Genomic DNA, 14,734 nt, shown 5'->3' on the forward strand with positions numbered 1-14,734 from the left:
TAAGGCTAGGGACAAGAAAATGTATTGGTTAGTAAGGTAAGAAAGGAATACAAGCGAGGGCTTACTGACCTAGGGACAAGAGGTCAAAACTGAGGTCCCTAGGGCAGCAGAGGCCGGTTTATATACATGGGGAGATTAGGGCAGGCTGTGCGCGTTGGTCCGTGCGCAGCTGGTCCATGCACAGCATGCCAACGCGGCCCCAGGGGCCAGTGAGTCAGAGCGGCTGTGTCAGCGGAGCCCAAGCTGTGCCGTGCACTGCCGTCCCATCTAATCTAATCATACAGTAGATATGATGCGTCCGTATCAGGCAAGTAGTACAGAGGTCGCGGGTTCGAGCCCGCGAAAAGGAAAAATTAAAAAACGGCTAGACGCCGTACCAACTCGTGACACTCAGTTTCGACCTCTTGTCCCTAGGTCAGTAAGCCCCCCTTTGTCTTTGTATTGCTTTCTTACTTAACTAACTAATATACTATCTTGTCCCTAGCCTTAGGTTTGAGCCTAGCTCACCATCGCTTCGGTAAGATAAGTCGAACACCTCCAGCTTTTGGTTTTCCCCTGTCACTCAACCCTAAGTCACGACACTAAGTCGCGACAGTACCTTGTCAAGTGGAAGGGTTATGACGACTCGCATACATCATGGGAACCGGCACGCAATGTTGCCAATGTGCCAGCCCTCATAGCCAACTTCCACCGGAAGAACCTGAATGCCCCTCGCCGCCTCAACACTGCTGTCTTTGGTGGTCTCAACTTTTAGCCAATGCCTTTGCCGCTGACTGAAGCACGATGCCGCTCCGGGTGGGAGATGGGCAAGGGCGCCTCGCATGAGGTCATGTGCCATTGAGGGGGGGGGGGTAATGTCATGAGTTGGCACGGCGCCTAGCCATTTTTTAATTTTTTCCTTTTCACAGGCTCGAACCCGCGACCTCTGTACTACATACCAGATATGGACACATCATATCTACTGTATGATTAGATTAGATAGGACGGCAGTGCACGGCACAGCTCGGGCTCCGCTTACACAGCCTCTCTGACTCACCGGCCCCTGGGGCTGCGTCAGCATGCTGTGCACAGACCAGCTGCACACGGACCAGTGCGCACAGCCTGCCCTTATCTCCCTCTGTATATAAGCTGGCCTCTGCTGCCCTAGGGACCTCAGTTTCGACCTCTTGTCCCTAGGTCAGTAAGCCCTCATTTGTATCCTTTCTTACTTAACTAACTAATACATTTCTTGTCCCTAGCCTTAGGTTTGAGCGTAAGCTCACCATCGCTTCGGTGAGACCCAGTCGAACACCCCCAGTGTTTAGGTTTGTTCCTGTCGCTTGACCTCAAGTCGCGACATGTCTGGCCTATCATATACGATCTACTCACATGGCTGCTGTGTCATCAGACAATGAGGATATCATAGGGGGCTTGTAGTGCGTAGATGCCATGGTGGGTTTTTCTTGATGCTTACTATATGTCTCTACAAGTAGAGGGATAGGATACTGCCGAGTTTGTGCTTGATTGTGGTAGTAAGAGGGAGAAGAATGTAGAGTGCGCCGCACAGCCAGAGGATGCAGTCACATGATCAAATTTAGTTTGTGTATGGAGACAAGGTGTCCAGCATATATGACGAATTGTTGTGTCCAGTGGAACTTATGACGTGCATGAAGCATCCGCGTCATGCAACACCGGAGTGTGATCAGACAAAATAGCCGCCATTTTCACTGGGAATGACATTTGATGTGACGGGCCTAGATAGGGGATGTATCGCTCAGATCTGCACCGCTCTACTCAGTTGGACGAGACAAGCCCCGTTCTGCCTCATTCCGCTCAGATGCCCTTTTGACTGGGGATCATGACGTGCATGCATGGACGACTTGAGCTTGAGAACACATTGAATATGCTGCCTGTGATGTTACAGATATGGGCTTGAGCGCTGGCTGTTTTATGTGGTTGCATGGGACGTCGAGAGGTTTGAAAGCTGTCAAGGTTACTAATCGACAAGGATTGATGCTACGACAGGCGCGGATGAGTGCCTTCGTCTTCGGAACAGGTTTATCACCTTTTTGTCCTTTGTGTATATCACTGTTATCTAGAGGCAAAAGGTATAAAGCTATATCTCGAATGACGCAATACATTTGCCACTTTCTCTGCTTCGCCATGTCGAGCGCTCCCGCTCAAAAGTGCGAAATCTTGAGCCGAGATCTCCTCAGCTATGGGCAGTTATTATCAACTGACATCTATGCTCCCAAGCTTGACAGAACAATCATTGAGAACACACCGATGCACAAGAGCGCGATCGTATAACAACTTTCTCCAAAATCAGCTTCTGGTAGTACATGACTAGCCTGGTTCTATAACACGAATGCTGCAAAGTATCATGTGTGTGAATATTATAAAACTGGATATTTGCGAACACGTAGGCACGTACTCCATAAATGGTGTGCGTGACGGTTTTAGTTGGAATCTGCTTCATGATTCATGAGTTCTGTGCACAAACAATCCATCGACATTCCAACAGGTTGAAAAACTCAATATACTCCATTAAAACTGACAGCGGTTGTTACTTACAGCATTGTTGCTACCCACGGTGTTGTTGTTATTGCCGCCACTGTTACCCGTCGACGCATACGCTCCACCCGTAGCAGCATCTCCGCCGATGCTTCTGGCGTTACAGAATGAAATGTTCCCGCCAGAGTCATTGTTTCTATGCATTGTGCGCGATCGAGAAGAGAGATATTGTGCGTGTATGTAGATGGCGACGAATGCTGCTGCTACCTGCCGTACAGGACAGGTATTTATACCCATCCTCTTCTGGAGAGAAGGCGCTGGCCTGCTCATCTATAACTGTGCACATGTCATCGAGGTGAAGGTGTGCGCAATCAAGAATGAATGGAGTCAAAAATGTGTCAGGAAAAACCAAAGCCTAGCACCTACCAGAGAGGCTGCATTGCCGAAACAAGCACAGAGTCGGTGGTATGCTTTGTCCGATGCCTCATGGAGAGATGCGCTGACAGTCAAATTGCCCGACTCATCCTTATTGAGAGCTCGGAGGTAGGATGTTCCACTGTTAGACGCACCGTTGGTGTCATAACCTTGTCAGTAGTTCGCTTCGGGTCAGCCCTATTTTCCAGTCAACCTCCAGTAATGTCTCTCCCATTTCCTTGTGAACACGCGCTCTGCATCATATGATGCGTTCATTGTCTCGTCCGCTAATTATGTAGACTTTGGACTCCTTATGTTGATGCGAATCTACGCCGTTGTATTTATGTTACAGCGCTTTCCGAACACCTTGGATCGCGCCAGTTTTCTTCTGGAGACGCGAAACTTAGCGCTCTGCATATGGCAAATAGCTTAGTATGACGTGCATGAAGCCTTGCCTTGCTCTCGCCGCAGTCGCATGCCAGGCGTCTTCGAGAAGCGTACCATGCTTTGGAGAGCTCTAGTCAAAGGACAGATGGGCCGCGACGCGCAGTAGGTTTGAGTAGAGTGATGGGACCATGACCGCACTGGACTCAATCTGGGCCTAATCGGGACACAGGCGCGTGATATAAGCGCTAAGTTTCGCGTTTCAGAAAAAGAATTGGCGCAACCTGAGGCTCTCGGAAAGCGCTTCAAGAAGGAAGAGAATTCTCAATGAACAGAACAATTCAAGTAGCCCGATCGGCGATTTCCACAGCGCCGACCTATTCACGGGCTATTTTTACTTCCTGCATATTCCACCATGCCATCATCTGCTGCAACAGTATAGCGAACCGCCTATGGAGCAGCTTGAATGCATCATTGCTACTACGAAGTGGAGTCCCTTGGTTTTTTTAATCAGTGTCAGACAATTACGAATGCTAGACATGTATAAAAGACAGCCCTGATGCCTGCTGGTGCTTGAAACAAGGACAATGTCTCTTTCAAAGATCCCCGCCCTTGCGATCACAGCAGTAGGCATCCATACAATTTTCACGCCGCCTCAGCCCAAGGCAAGGGAGAGTGACTCTCCAAAGGAGCTGGGCGCGTTCGAGCAGGTATTTTCTCAAGTTGTCCGGCTGTACAGCGGAACATCCAAGGTAGGTTTGTTCTGTTAGTATTCTGCATGCAGAAGCATTGATATACAGCACGGTTGAACAGGTCTTGCTGTGCTCTGGAAGCATCATAGAAGCCGTCGCGATACTTGCGAGTCAATATCCTACCCATTCTGTCTCACAGGCTGTTCTTGGACTCCTCGTACCTGGTTCAGCCTCGATTGCGAGCGGGATAGGCTTCTCTACGCTGTTCGTGATCGGCTGCAGCACGGTAGCGTTGGGCAGCTATATCCGTTACCGCTGCTACCGCACACTCGACCGCTTCTTCACATACGAGGTCAACATCACGAAGAACCAGCAGCTCATCACCCACGGGCCATATGCCTATGTCCGTCACCCCTCGTACTCCAGCGGCTTTGTCGTCCTCATCGGCGCGGGTTTGTGTCATGGCAGCGCCGGGTCCTGGCTCAGGGAGTGCCAGATCGTCGATTCGATATGGGGAAAGGCCGCTGTTGCTGCATACGCAGCTGTAGCGATGGTATGGATGATGGTCCTTTTTTATCGACCCCGAGAGGAAGATCGACTACTGAGAGAGAGGTTCGGAGGTCAGTGGGATGCGTGGGCGCGGAGAGTACCATACAGGTTGGTCCCATACCTGTACTGATACGATTCGGTTGTGTACTAGTATACTCTGTACGCCCATACTGTGGCACAATGAAGGAAGCGTGCTGGGCTCATGTCTAGCAATAATTGTCTGAATGAGGTATGAAATCCGGAGTTCGTAGTGCTATAGGGCTCAGTGGTCAGCAGAGCTGTTGGTAGATAGGAGAAGATGGAGGATGTCCGAATTGCTCATGCAACGTGCCAAGCTCAGCATTTCAGGCTGCCCGCCCCGAGTCAAATAAGACATTCAGTGGGTAATAACTACCCTGGTAAGATTATGCCATCGTGGTGATTTCTGCTGACGGGACTTCAAGGAGAGCGTCATGACAGATAACGATTTCCAGGGCAGCACACAATACTCAACAGACCGAAAACTGACTTGTTAGAACACCTCATTCAAAATAGGAAGGATAACTCAAGACCCGTGGAAAAGCTCTACCCTAGCTCCGTTACTCGCATGTACGGTCTATAGCTGCTTGCGGCGGTGCTTGCGACACCTGCGCTTGTGATCACTATGAACAATATCAGTATGCCCAAGGCGGCGAACGCACGCTCGTTCACACCTGAGTAGCTTTCCAAAATCCCGAACAACACTTACGTGGGAGCCACACCACAAGACCGGCGAGCAGAGGCCTATCTAAGGAGGGTAATCTCGCAGCGAGGGTATACGAGCAAGCAGACACAAACTTTAGGGTCTAAATTCCTCTCTAAATGTGCAAAGATGGTTATGGATGCCATTTCGAGGTCCCGTACTGTTTGTAGGGGCACTTTAGAGGATGACCAGCATCTGACTAGTCACAATCAATGTTTTAGCCGTCATCGCTCCCGGTAGCATTGAGACGCCCATGGGCCACCAGCGCCCACAGCTGGCGTCACGACGCGTCCTATTGGTTGATCAATCATCGATCACTGTGCGATAGCGACTTCAAAGTTCAAACATTCATGTTCGATACCCAGGCCATTCCTGTCATACTGAATGAAGACGGATCTTCAGACTTTCAATGTTCTCGTTTCTATGTACTGGGCCTACATAGAGACCCTAGACTTACCCTGACGTCAACACATACCGTGATATAGGACACACTCCGCGCTGATGTTACGTCCGCTTTCAGGTGCGAACTGGATCAATAATGTCTAGTACGCATTCACGGGCCCCGACTATCCCCTGGCGATAGCACTGGCTGAGCATTTCCTCACCTTGCGTGCGGTCGCACGTAATCTCGCCTTCCCAGTGTTCTTCATGCATTCCCGTCCGTGAAGGAGCATTGGCGAACAACTTAGAAAGGACTACTCGTCTTATGCGTAGAGCTCGGAGATGTCATCAGAGTCAAGTTGGCTCTGTGGGATTGATGGCACCGACCCATGCTAAATGGCATCATAGGAATACTTTGCGTGCTATAACGTAAGCGAGCTCTCGTCGTCTTGTGTATCAATTGACAAGGTTTCGATATATATCCACGGAGTTCAGAAAACATACGGTATCAGCCTGTACGGAACATTCTGTGCCCACTTGTTCCAATCTTCTCCAAACTGTTCCTTCATCAGCCTGTCTTCTAAGGAAATACGAGCCACGGCTGATACAGCACCCCACACAGTGTACCCCACATACAGCCACGCAGTAATCTTTCCAGCGAACGTATCAAACACTCCACACTCTTTCAACCACGAGGCAGGACTAGCCAAGCAGACACCCATCCCGACGCAAGATGCAATGACGCTTGTGTAGCCCGGGTGGCGCACGTATGCGTACGGTCCGGTCGTAACGAGCTGATGGTTCTGCTGGATCGTGACCTCATACGTGAAGAGGCGTCCAAGTTCGCGATAGCATTTGTAACGGATGGAAACCGCCGAGTGTCGCAATGCTACAGCCGACCAGGAATATCGGCGAGAATCCAATCCTGCCAGTGTTGTCGAGCGGATGGGGCACCAAGGCATCCAGGATCTTTTGCGAGAGCGGGTGAATGGGAAATCGACTTGCTAGAATAACACATATTTCAAGTGACCCCCCAACACCGGCCAGGATCTATAGGCTTCTATCAGTCTTTCTCGGCGTACCATGCAGAATATAGGTAAACCTTGAGGCTCCCAGCAAAGGATCGTGCTAACGATGAGAAGACGCGCTCGTACGACGTGACAGTCTTGGGACGTGCGGTGGGTGGCACTTTGGGTTGTGGTGGGGTTTGGGCAACGTAGACCCCTACCGCGCTTGCAGCCAAGAAGGGGACCTTGGTAAGGGACATCGTGCAGCGTGGTCTTGCAATATTGCGGACAACCATGGTCAATTCTCGTTGCATTTATATGACTTCAACGTGGAGTCTTCGGGCATCATTCCTCACGGCACCATATGGCCGATTGCTTATGAATTTCAAAGGACAGGCCGCAGACGCCAAGATGAATATGACTAGTCTCGTACCTTGACCTTCCACACGTGTACCTGATCACAGTGAGGAAGAGGTCCAATGCATTTCGACTCAATGCACGCGTTTGCGCGGCGGTTGATACCGAAGCACGGTACCTACTGGAATTGGCAGTTTTATACCCCCCTTTTGAATGCTGGTCGTATCGTGGCCTTTACCGCTCTCACTCGGAGCAGGGACCAGCGCCGCTGTCAACATGGTCAATAACTTCGCAAATCAGATGACATAGATAGCTTATCAGCACTACAACCATCACATAGAAATGACGAGACATCATGTTAGATGTGAATGAATTGAACCTTGATTACATCGGTAGATTTGACTCCCTTCCAGGCCGAATTGCTGGCTTACACACGATTACAGTTCGTCAGGAAGCAACTCCCAATCCACCGCGCCTTGTCTAAGTACTTACTCGGGCTGTCGACTCACTGCTAGCAAGTTCATGGTCATCGTACTGAAGTTGCGCTATAGCCCATTGCCTCGCCTATGTTTCTTCACTGGTCCATGTTATTTGCGTGATGTAACAGGCGAGATGAGGAGCGAAGGCCGTTACGACAAGAGATGACCGAGGGTTCGCACATAACAGGCGAAGGCTCGAATACTGGCATTGGCTCGACGAAGAGGTACAGGTGTGGCGTCAGAAACCTTTCGAAGTACCTACGGCTAAGTCCGAGACAGTGCGGCTAAGTCCGAGACAGTGCGGCTAAGTCCGAAACGTGAGTCAGAGCTCGTACCACGTTTGAGGAGTGTCCGTTCAGTCTCCTGAGAGCAGAGTAGACAATTTTATCAATCTACGCTGGCTCCGGATACCCATGTCTGATAGCAAATACAAGGGCCGTGGCACATTGTAGCGTGCCGTTACACGTGGACCCCCGCCAAGGAGTCCAGGACACTCCTTGTCGGTTCAGGTGCGCAGGGGATGATGATGACTCCCAATGCCCCAGCCTCATGCGGTCGTTACCAACTTACAAGCGCGTTCTGCAAGTTCTTGATCCGTCTGAATCGTCCCGAAGCGCTGATTTGACTCCGCTTTGGCATGTTAGCTTCCGTGGTTCGCCCTGACGCTCATCGGACAACATCACATTCTTGGATTGTTGTGTACCCAGTATGCCGGCTGTCAATCCACGTGTGTGATGGCACACGGGAAGGAAAACTGTTTGAACGTCCCAGATGACTACTGATTGGCGTCCAGGCCAGGGTCTCGTGAGCCGGAGACGCTAATAGACGAATAGTCTCACAGTTACGTCGTTGTGGTTTGGGCGTTTGAGTCGCGTCTATCATAATTACGACTACTGCGGCGTATAGGCGGTCACATTGACTCCATCGTTATCACACTCGAGGTTAACTTCGATGCAGGTTCCACGACATCGATATTGTTGCTCAGTGAAGTCGAAGGTAGGGCGCAGATGGCGTATAATCGACTTCGCCGGAGATAACCAGTAACTTTCCAGCTGCTTGCTTTTTCAGATGTGCTATTATGAAGTCTGAGGGCCACAAACACCACCAATTCCTCCGAAAGCGACGACGTACACGGAGGTTGCGAAAGGCAAGGAATGAAAAAGGTAAGGACTACGTTGCATGGCACAACGTAGTATCTGACAGTGACTTCGTGGTACAGAAAGTGCGGACGTCGCAGACGCAAACGAGGCCCACCAGGATGGACCGCCACCAAATACTATTCCCGCCTTGCCAATCGAGCTTTGCGAGCGAATCATCGACTTCCTTTGGAGAAACACAGCCACTTTGAAAGCTTGCTCTCTCGTCTGCAAGAATTGGCACCTAAGGAGTCGTTACCATCTCGTCGTGTACACCGACCTCGACGGCCAGAAACAGGTGGCCCGCTTCGCGAAGTGGGTGCGCTCAAACCCTGTCTCCGCATGCATAGTCAGGCGTGTACGGCTCAGAGGTGACCCGGGGCATACTCACACGCGAGTATTGATGCAGCACATCGGACCGTTTGCCCCAATGCTCGCTGGCAAGCTGACGCGCCTGGACGACTTCTGGATCATGGCAGCGGTTTGGATGCCCGGGCTTATGCATTACAACACATTTCTCTTTTTCTCCGCATTCACCTCTGTGACACGACTCGGACTCATTGAGGTGACCTTCCCTACGGTCCTCACTTTTGGGCGCCTCGTCTGCTCGCTGCCGAATCTTGTCCACCTGCGATGCCGCTCTCTCAAATTCATGACGCCAACTTTTGATGCGGAGAAGTTTCACGTCCCGCACACGAAGCTCACGGTCCTCACCACCGACGGTGGAGGATTGACTGCCATCATTGACTTCCTTACTACCACACGTGTCGCCTCCACCCTCCGCAACATCTCGTTGGGTTCAGATGAGACTGTCTGCGCTAGTGAGGCGGAGGCTATAGCAATTGTTCGATTGCTAGAATGTGCCGGCGTTGTGCTACAAACAGTAGCTTTGCGTCTCGAACCCGACCTCGACACCGTACCGGGATCCTCTACGTCACCTCTTTGGCTGCTAAAAGGGGTCGCAAACATCAATCCACTTCACACCCTCCAACGCGCACTCCTCCAAAACGTCTCACTCAAAGAGATCCTCCTATCCGCACCTCTAGGAAGCCAGAAACCAAATTGTGCCTGGTTACTTTCAATTATATCTGGAATCAGATCCGTGGATGTCGACAGCATTTCTATCTGGTTAGATTTTCAGCCCGCCCACGATGCCGAAGACATTCAGGGTCCTTTGGAATACTTCTTTGATCCTATCACATGTGCTTCCCTTGATGAGCATTTGACCGCGGAGAAGTTCAAAGGGCTTCATGACATGAATTTTCAACTTCGCCTTCGCCCAGGTCAGAGGACCCTGCCTGCTGATCACCTTCATCAAATTCTCTTGCAGCGCTTTCCGATGGTAAATTTGAAACGGGGCATTTTGCGGTAAGCTTTACGTCGATCTTTTGATCCAACAATGCTGATCACGATTGTCAGTTCTTCTGTCAGGGTATTCGGTCGATCTGATGGTGCAATATTCTAGCTTCCAACTGCTGGCTCTGTTTTGTTCCGTGGGATGCCAGCTTCACCTTGCGACATTGGATGGGACGGGAAGACTGGACGACATGATCGCGGAGGAGTCTGGCTCTTTTCATCATTTATTATCCTCATTTCAGGCCATACACCGTCTTCTTTTGCTGCTTGTTCTTATATTATGACAATGTCAACGAATGCTCATTAGTAGATTTCTTTTTTTCTCGGCTGCATTGCGTACTTGGTAAGCTTCTTGTTTACTAGACTCTAGCATATAACTAACGATTCTTATTGTACTTATTGCACGTTGACCAGACAGGATACGTATAATTAGTAAAGAGAGGGTTTTCCTGATGGGCCCCGGCCGGGAAGGTGTCTCGCAAAGTCATTTTCTAGCACAGGGCTTCGCCCGTGGTAACTTCACTAATAATTCAACAGTGTAATGTATACAAATGTCATTATGCGGACCATATGCGTGTCTGACTCTATGTGTGTTCTTTCTCCAAGCTCAGACTCCATTCTATCACCTTCGGATGTGCTTTGACCTGCAACATACAAACTATTAGAATGTGCGCACTTGACAAGCGGAGATGGCATACCTTTTTGGCATCAAAACCAAGCACTTGCAAGCCATCTAAAGAAGCGGCTCGGGAGAGTGCAACATAACTCTGGCCTATGCGAATAACGGGTTGAGAGCCGCCCGGGCACAGATTGACGAGACGACGCACCCTTCTCGAAGACTCGGCCGAGGTCGATCTTCACTCGCTGGATGGTCTGTCCTTGGCTTTTGTGTATGGACATTGCCCACGCCAGTACGAGAGGCACCTTACAAGTTCCTTCAGCATGCATTCCGGCAGAAAACGAGACCACCTTACTTGTACTCGCCGCGCAAGCAACTTGCCTTCGTTGTCCTCCACCCTGAACTCTTCCCGTCCGAGTAGCACAATCTCTGTCCCGTGAGCAGTGCGGAACTCAACAAGCGGGAACAGCTCCTCTTCCTTGGTGGCACCCTTCCTCTTCTCATCCGCACGCTTTGGAATTTGTTGCGGTGGGCCCTGCACACCCGCATTCTCCTTACCGCTGAGCTTACGGTTGACCGCTACCGGCGTGCGCCCGTCCGTATCCACCTGCACGTTCCTCACGAACCCGCCATTCTTCGCGCTCGAGCCCGGTGACGAGGGCAACTCCTGCGAAGCAGACTTCGGCTTACCACCCACACTCGAGCTCAGGCTCCCAGTGCCGCTGGCACCCTCCGCAGGCGGCGTGACGGACGCAGCGCAGACGGCGACGCTAAAGAAGCCGAGCACGCGCCCAACGCAGCCGTTGACAAGACGCTCGTCGACATTCTTGACGAGCATGACCTGCGCGTCTGGCTTGAGAATGAGACTTGTGGGTGCGACCATCTGCTCAAGCATGCGGGGACTGCTCCCTGAGTCGCGCGCGGCAAACTGCACGCTAGGCCCTGGGAGGCGTGAGAGGCGCGTGTTGTTCGCGCTCTCTACCTGCGCGCGCAGCGGGTAGAGCTCGGTAGGGAGGATGCCAGCGGGCGTCGGTGGGAGTGAGCGAGACAGAGAGGAGAAGGTGCGATGTGCGGAGGGGGAGATGTTTCCACGGCGGAGCTCGTTCAGAAGGGACACGAAGTCTGAGAGACATTAGTACTGCAATTTCAAAGCTGATAGGGAGACATACTAGAGTCTGTTTGACGATAAACTTGCGTCAGAACGACGGTGTGCTCGATACACCGTTTCCATCCTTCGCATTCGAATGCAAAGAACGGCTCCGTGCCAGACTTGGTCACAGGTGGCAGCTGGAAGAAATCACCCGTGACGACAAGCTGAATGGCTTCATATGAGACACTTCACAAGATGACAAAGAATAATCCTGACCTGAATGCCACCAAAGGGATTGTCTGTCTTCTTCCGTAACCTGTCCGCAAGCATTGCCAGCAACTCGAAGAGCTGCCCATCCACCATCGATACTGACAGTCCTGTTAGCATGCACACAACACAAAGGTAATAAACACTTCGTGGCGCACCTTCATCGATGACGAGAACCTTCGTCGTTTTCCAGCGCTGGAAGGCGGGTCTACATGTCTTGATGCAACTGATCTGCCTTTCAATGTTGGTCATCCCGGGCGTGACAGCACCCCATGAGTGAATTGTCATTCCTAGGCGTGTGTTACTTCTCCGAAGATAGAGGGGAACGAAGGGACTCTGCCGCACCTCCAATGTTGGACGCGGCCATACCTGTGCTCGCAGTAACGGAGATAGCATCCGGCTTCTTCGCGTGCTTCCTGCGCAGAGCGGAGATTATCGCCCGTAGTAGTAACGACTTCCCGGTTCCTGCGATATACGTTCGTCAGCAATGTCGCGCCACCAACAGCCGCCGCGTCTCGCTCGCCACGACGCATATATACAATTGAAGCTCACCAGCAGCCCCGGTGAAGAATACACTCTTCCCCTCATCCACTACCATTCTCAATACCTCCTTCTGCTCATCATTGAGCGTTACCGTATCTTTGGCGCCCTTGTCGTTTGTGAGCGACTTTGTCGCCACCGGGGAGAAGAACGCGTCCAGAGTGTTGCGGGGACGTTTCGATTCGTGACCTGCATCCTTGTCTATACTGCCTGTCGATTTACGCTTCTTGGTGTTGGTTGAGATGCTAGTGAGCGCGGTTGTACGCGCCATCTCGCTGATGACTTCGTGTCGCCTGCGGGAAGACCTCCGGCGCTAACGTTTGCGCCGACGCGTTCAACGCGTCGGATCACGTGGACGAGCAGGCACGTCCGATCGAGCGCTCGTGGCTGCGCTTGCAAGTGGTTGTGTGCTCTCGGTCAATCCAAACTTACAGCTTTGTAGAAGAATGGTGCCCAATACTCCCTCAGCGCTTTGCTCGCTTGACTGACAACAAGCATACAGGGTGGAGGTGCTCGTTATCCCTACCCGAAGGAGGTCTGGTCACCAGCCGGTACGTGCCGACAAGTTCCTTGCGAGACCTATTTTGACACGTTCATTTTCGTAAAGGTGGCTGGTGGACACGGCCGTCGAACTGGAAAGCTAACACCGCGATCGCGTTTGCCAGCATCCTTGCCGTCACATATGGAGCTTGGACTGTTAGCGCAGATAAGGAGGCGCGTCCATATTCACTCTCGATCTGGATTTACCCTGACATTGTGCCCATAGGAGAGACATGTAGAACCCATCCGGCCCATTCCTTCGATGCTGGTTTGTCCTTCCCTTTCATGTCGCTATATACTAATCTAAGATATCGACTGTGCAGTGGGCCAGACAATACCGGGAAAAGAAGGCCGAGTGATTGTTTCTGCAATGCTGTTATTCCCTGGTATTTCTGGATTGTATGATGTCTGCAAAGATCACCGAGAGAGACCGTACACGATGCTCATAACGGTCGGTGCCTTCCAAGTGACCTGCACGACTTGCGTAAAATTGGCATTTAACCAAGGGCTCCTGATAAGTAGGACGTGTCTCAACTTGAGTCCTTCAAACATCATTGCGTTTGCTTTTCCTGTATGACATCGAACGTGTTTGGGTTCAAGTGAAGAAAAAGTCCGATGGGATATGCAAAAGCGATGGCCTACATGTCTATATGTAAGTCGTACAAAACAACAGAAAAGTACAGGGACAGCAAACTGAGAGCGGAAACTAATAGCATGATTCATGCAACCAAGTAGACAGGCCTTCGCAGTCTGGTCCCAATTACTCATTCTCCTCTTCGCCCCCGTCGTTGTCGGGAACGTTGTCTTGGATAGTCATCATGTCATTCAAGCTAGAGATGGTGTCATGTAGTCACTCAATGTCTATTCGTATGAGTCTACGACACCACTTACCAGTGTACGAACGGCTGCATCACCTTCAACACTTTACATAGCGATTCCTTGAAATCCGGCGACAAAACCTCACTGTCCAAGAATCTATATGAAAGCAACAATATTCAGCGCAATATAATAGGCATTCCCGTGGAGACGAAACTAACCGGTGTATCACACAGAACGACCGGCATTTCAGCAAATCAATGTCCCTGACGTGATGTTAGGCAAATACAGCGCAAAGCGGTAGGCAAACACATACGGGTGTGTCTTCTCGAAGCCCTTTGGCGCCGTCTTGAGCTCGTCGTCCATCCCGAAGATATTCTGATGGTTTCCGTCAGGATGCCGCTCAGGCGGCCCAAAATGCTGCACAAAGTCCGGATTGGATATGATATTCCGGAGGCGGCGAGGGGATCGCATGATGTTACTCCTAATAGCACAAATCAATATAATGCGTCAAGACCGAGGCAAGACTATGCACCGTATCGTCGCGAGCTCATTCTTGCCTGGACACCATGCGCCGGCAGCGATAAGACTTTGACCACCAGGTTTGACTGAGGGGAAGGTGGAGAGTTGTAATAATGTGCTACGTTGAGCGAATAAAATACGTACTCATGCTTTGAACAGGAGTTCAACATCCGTCAGTCAGCTGTACAAGTTGGAACATTGACGAGGTTTACTGACATGTGGTCTACAAAACCTCAGCATGCATCTCGATCATGGACGACACAGACACTTACAATGGGCGAATATCCCCTTTCGTCCGCTCCGCGAGAAGCTCCCAGAGAACCCAGTCTTGTATGGTGTCTTGTCATTACTGAAGCGAACCTGGAGGCGCA

At 51.1% G+C, this 14,734-nt stretch overlaps 4 protein-coding genes across 4 annotated transcripts; 2 read left to right on the forward strand and 2 right to left on the reverse strand.

Moving 5' to 3' along the window:
* Positions 1–1,975: 1,975 nt before the first annotated feature.
* On the reverse strand, positions 1,976–2,697 carry POSPLADRAFT_1037283 (hypothetical protein; the record flags this gene model as incomplete). The annotated part of the gene is made up of 5 exons (XM_024477211.1): positions 1,976–2,074; positions 2,119–2,195; positions 2,264–2,336; positions 2,414–2,449; positions 2,554–2,697. 5 exons carry the CDS (start codon positions 2,695–2,697, stop codon positions 1,976–1,978), a joined length of 429 nt encoding a protein of 142 aa, XP_024333620.1.
* A 1,181-nt stretch (positions 2,698–3,878) lies between these two features.
* POSPLADRAFT_1158987 (hypothetical protein) lies at positions 3,879–10,062 on the forward strand (the record flags this gene model as incomplete). Its single annotated transcript, XM_024487386.1, has 15 exons — positions 3,879–4,043; positions 4,105–4,536; positions 5,134–5,228; positions 5,307–5,410; positions 5,494–5,729; positions 6,273–6,420; positions 6,468–6,618; positions 6,799–6,890; positions 7,395–7,440; positions 7,606–7,707; positions 8,185–8,204; positions 8,384–8,473; positions 8,697–9,896; positions 9,944–9,981; positions 10,033–10,062. The coding sequence occupies 15 exons, from the start codon at positions 3,879–3,881 to the stop codon at positions 10,060–10,062; spliced, it is 2,949 nt and encodes a 982-aa protein (XP_024333621.1).
* Positions 10,063–12,984: 2,922 nt separating this feature from the next.
* POSPLADRAFT_1123395 (hypothetical protein) lies at positions 12,985–13,205 on the forward strand (the record flags this gene model as incomplete). Its single annotated transcript, XM_024483535.1, has 2 exons — positions 12,985–13,036; positions 13,093–13,205. Coding segments are annotated over 2 exons (165 nt in total), but the record flags the coding sequence as incomplete, so codon positions are not given.
* Positions 13,206–13,785: 580 nt separating this feature from the next.
* POSPLADRAFT_1159022 (hypothetical protein) lies at positions 13,786–14,453 on the reverse strand (the record flags this gene model as incomplete). Its single annotated transcript, XM_024487389.1, has 5 exons — positions 13,786–13,855; positions 13,917–14,000; positions 14,063–14,107; positions 14,158–14,325; positions 14,377–14,453. Coding segments are annotated over 5 exons (444 nt in total), but the record flags the coding sequence as incomplete, so codon positions are not given.
* Positions 14,454–14,734: the final 281 nt, after the last annotated feature.

The sequence above is a fragment of the Postia placenta genome (genome assembly GCF_002117355.1).
Source record: "Postia placenta MAD-698-R-SB12 unplaced genomic scaffold POSPLAscaffold_21, whole genome shotgun sequence".
Lineage (NCBI taxonomy): Eukaryota > Fungi > Basidiomycota > Agaricomycetes > Polyporales > Adustoporiaceae > Rhodonia > Rhodonia placenta.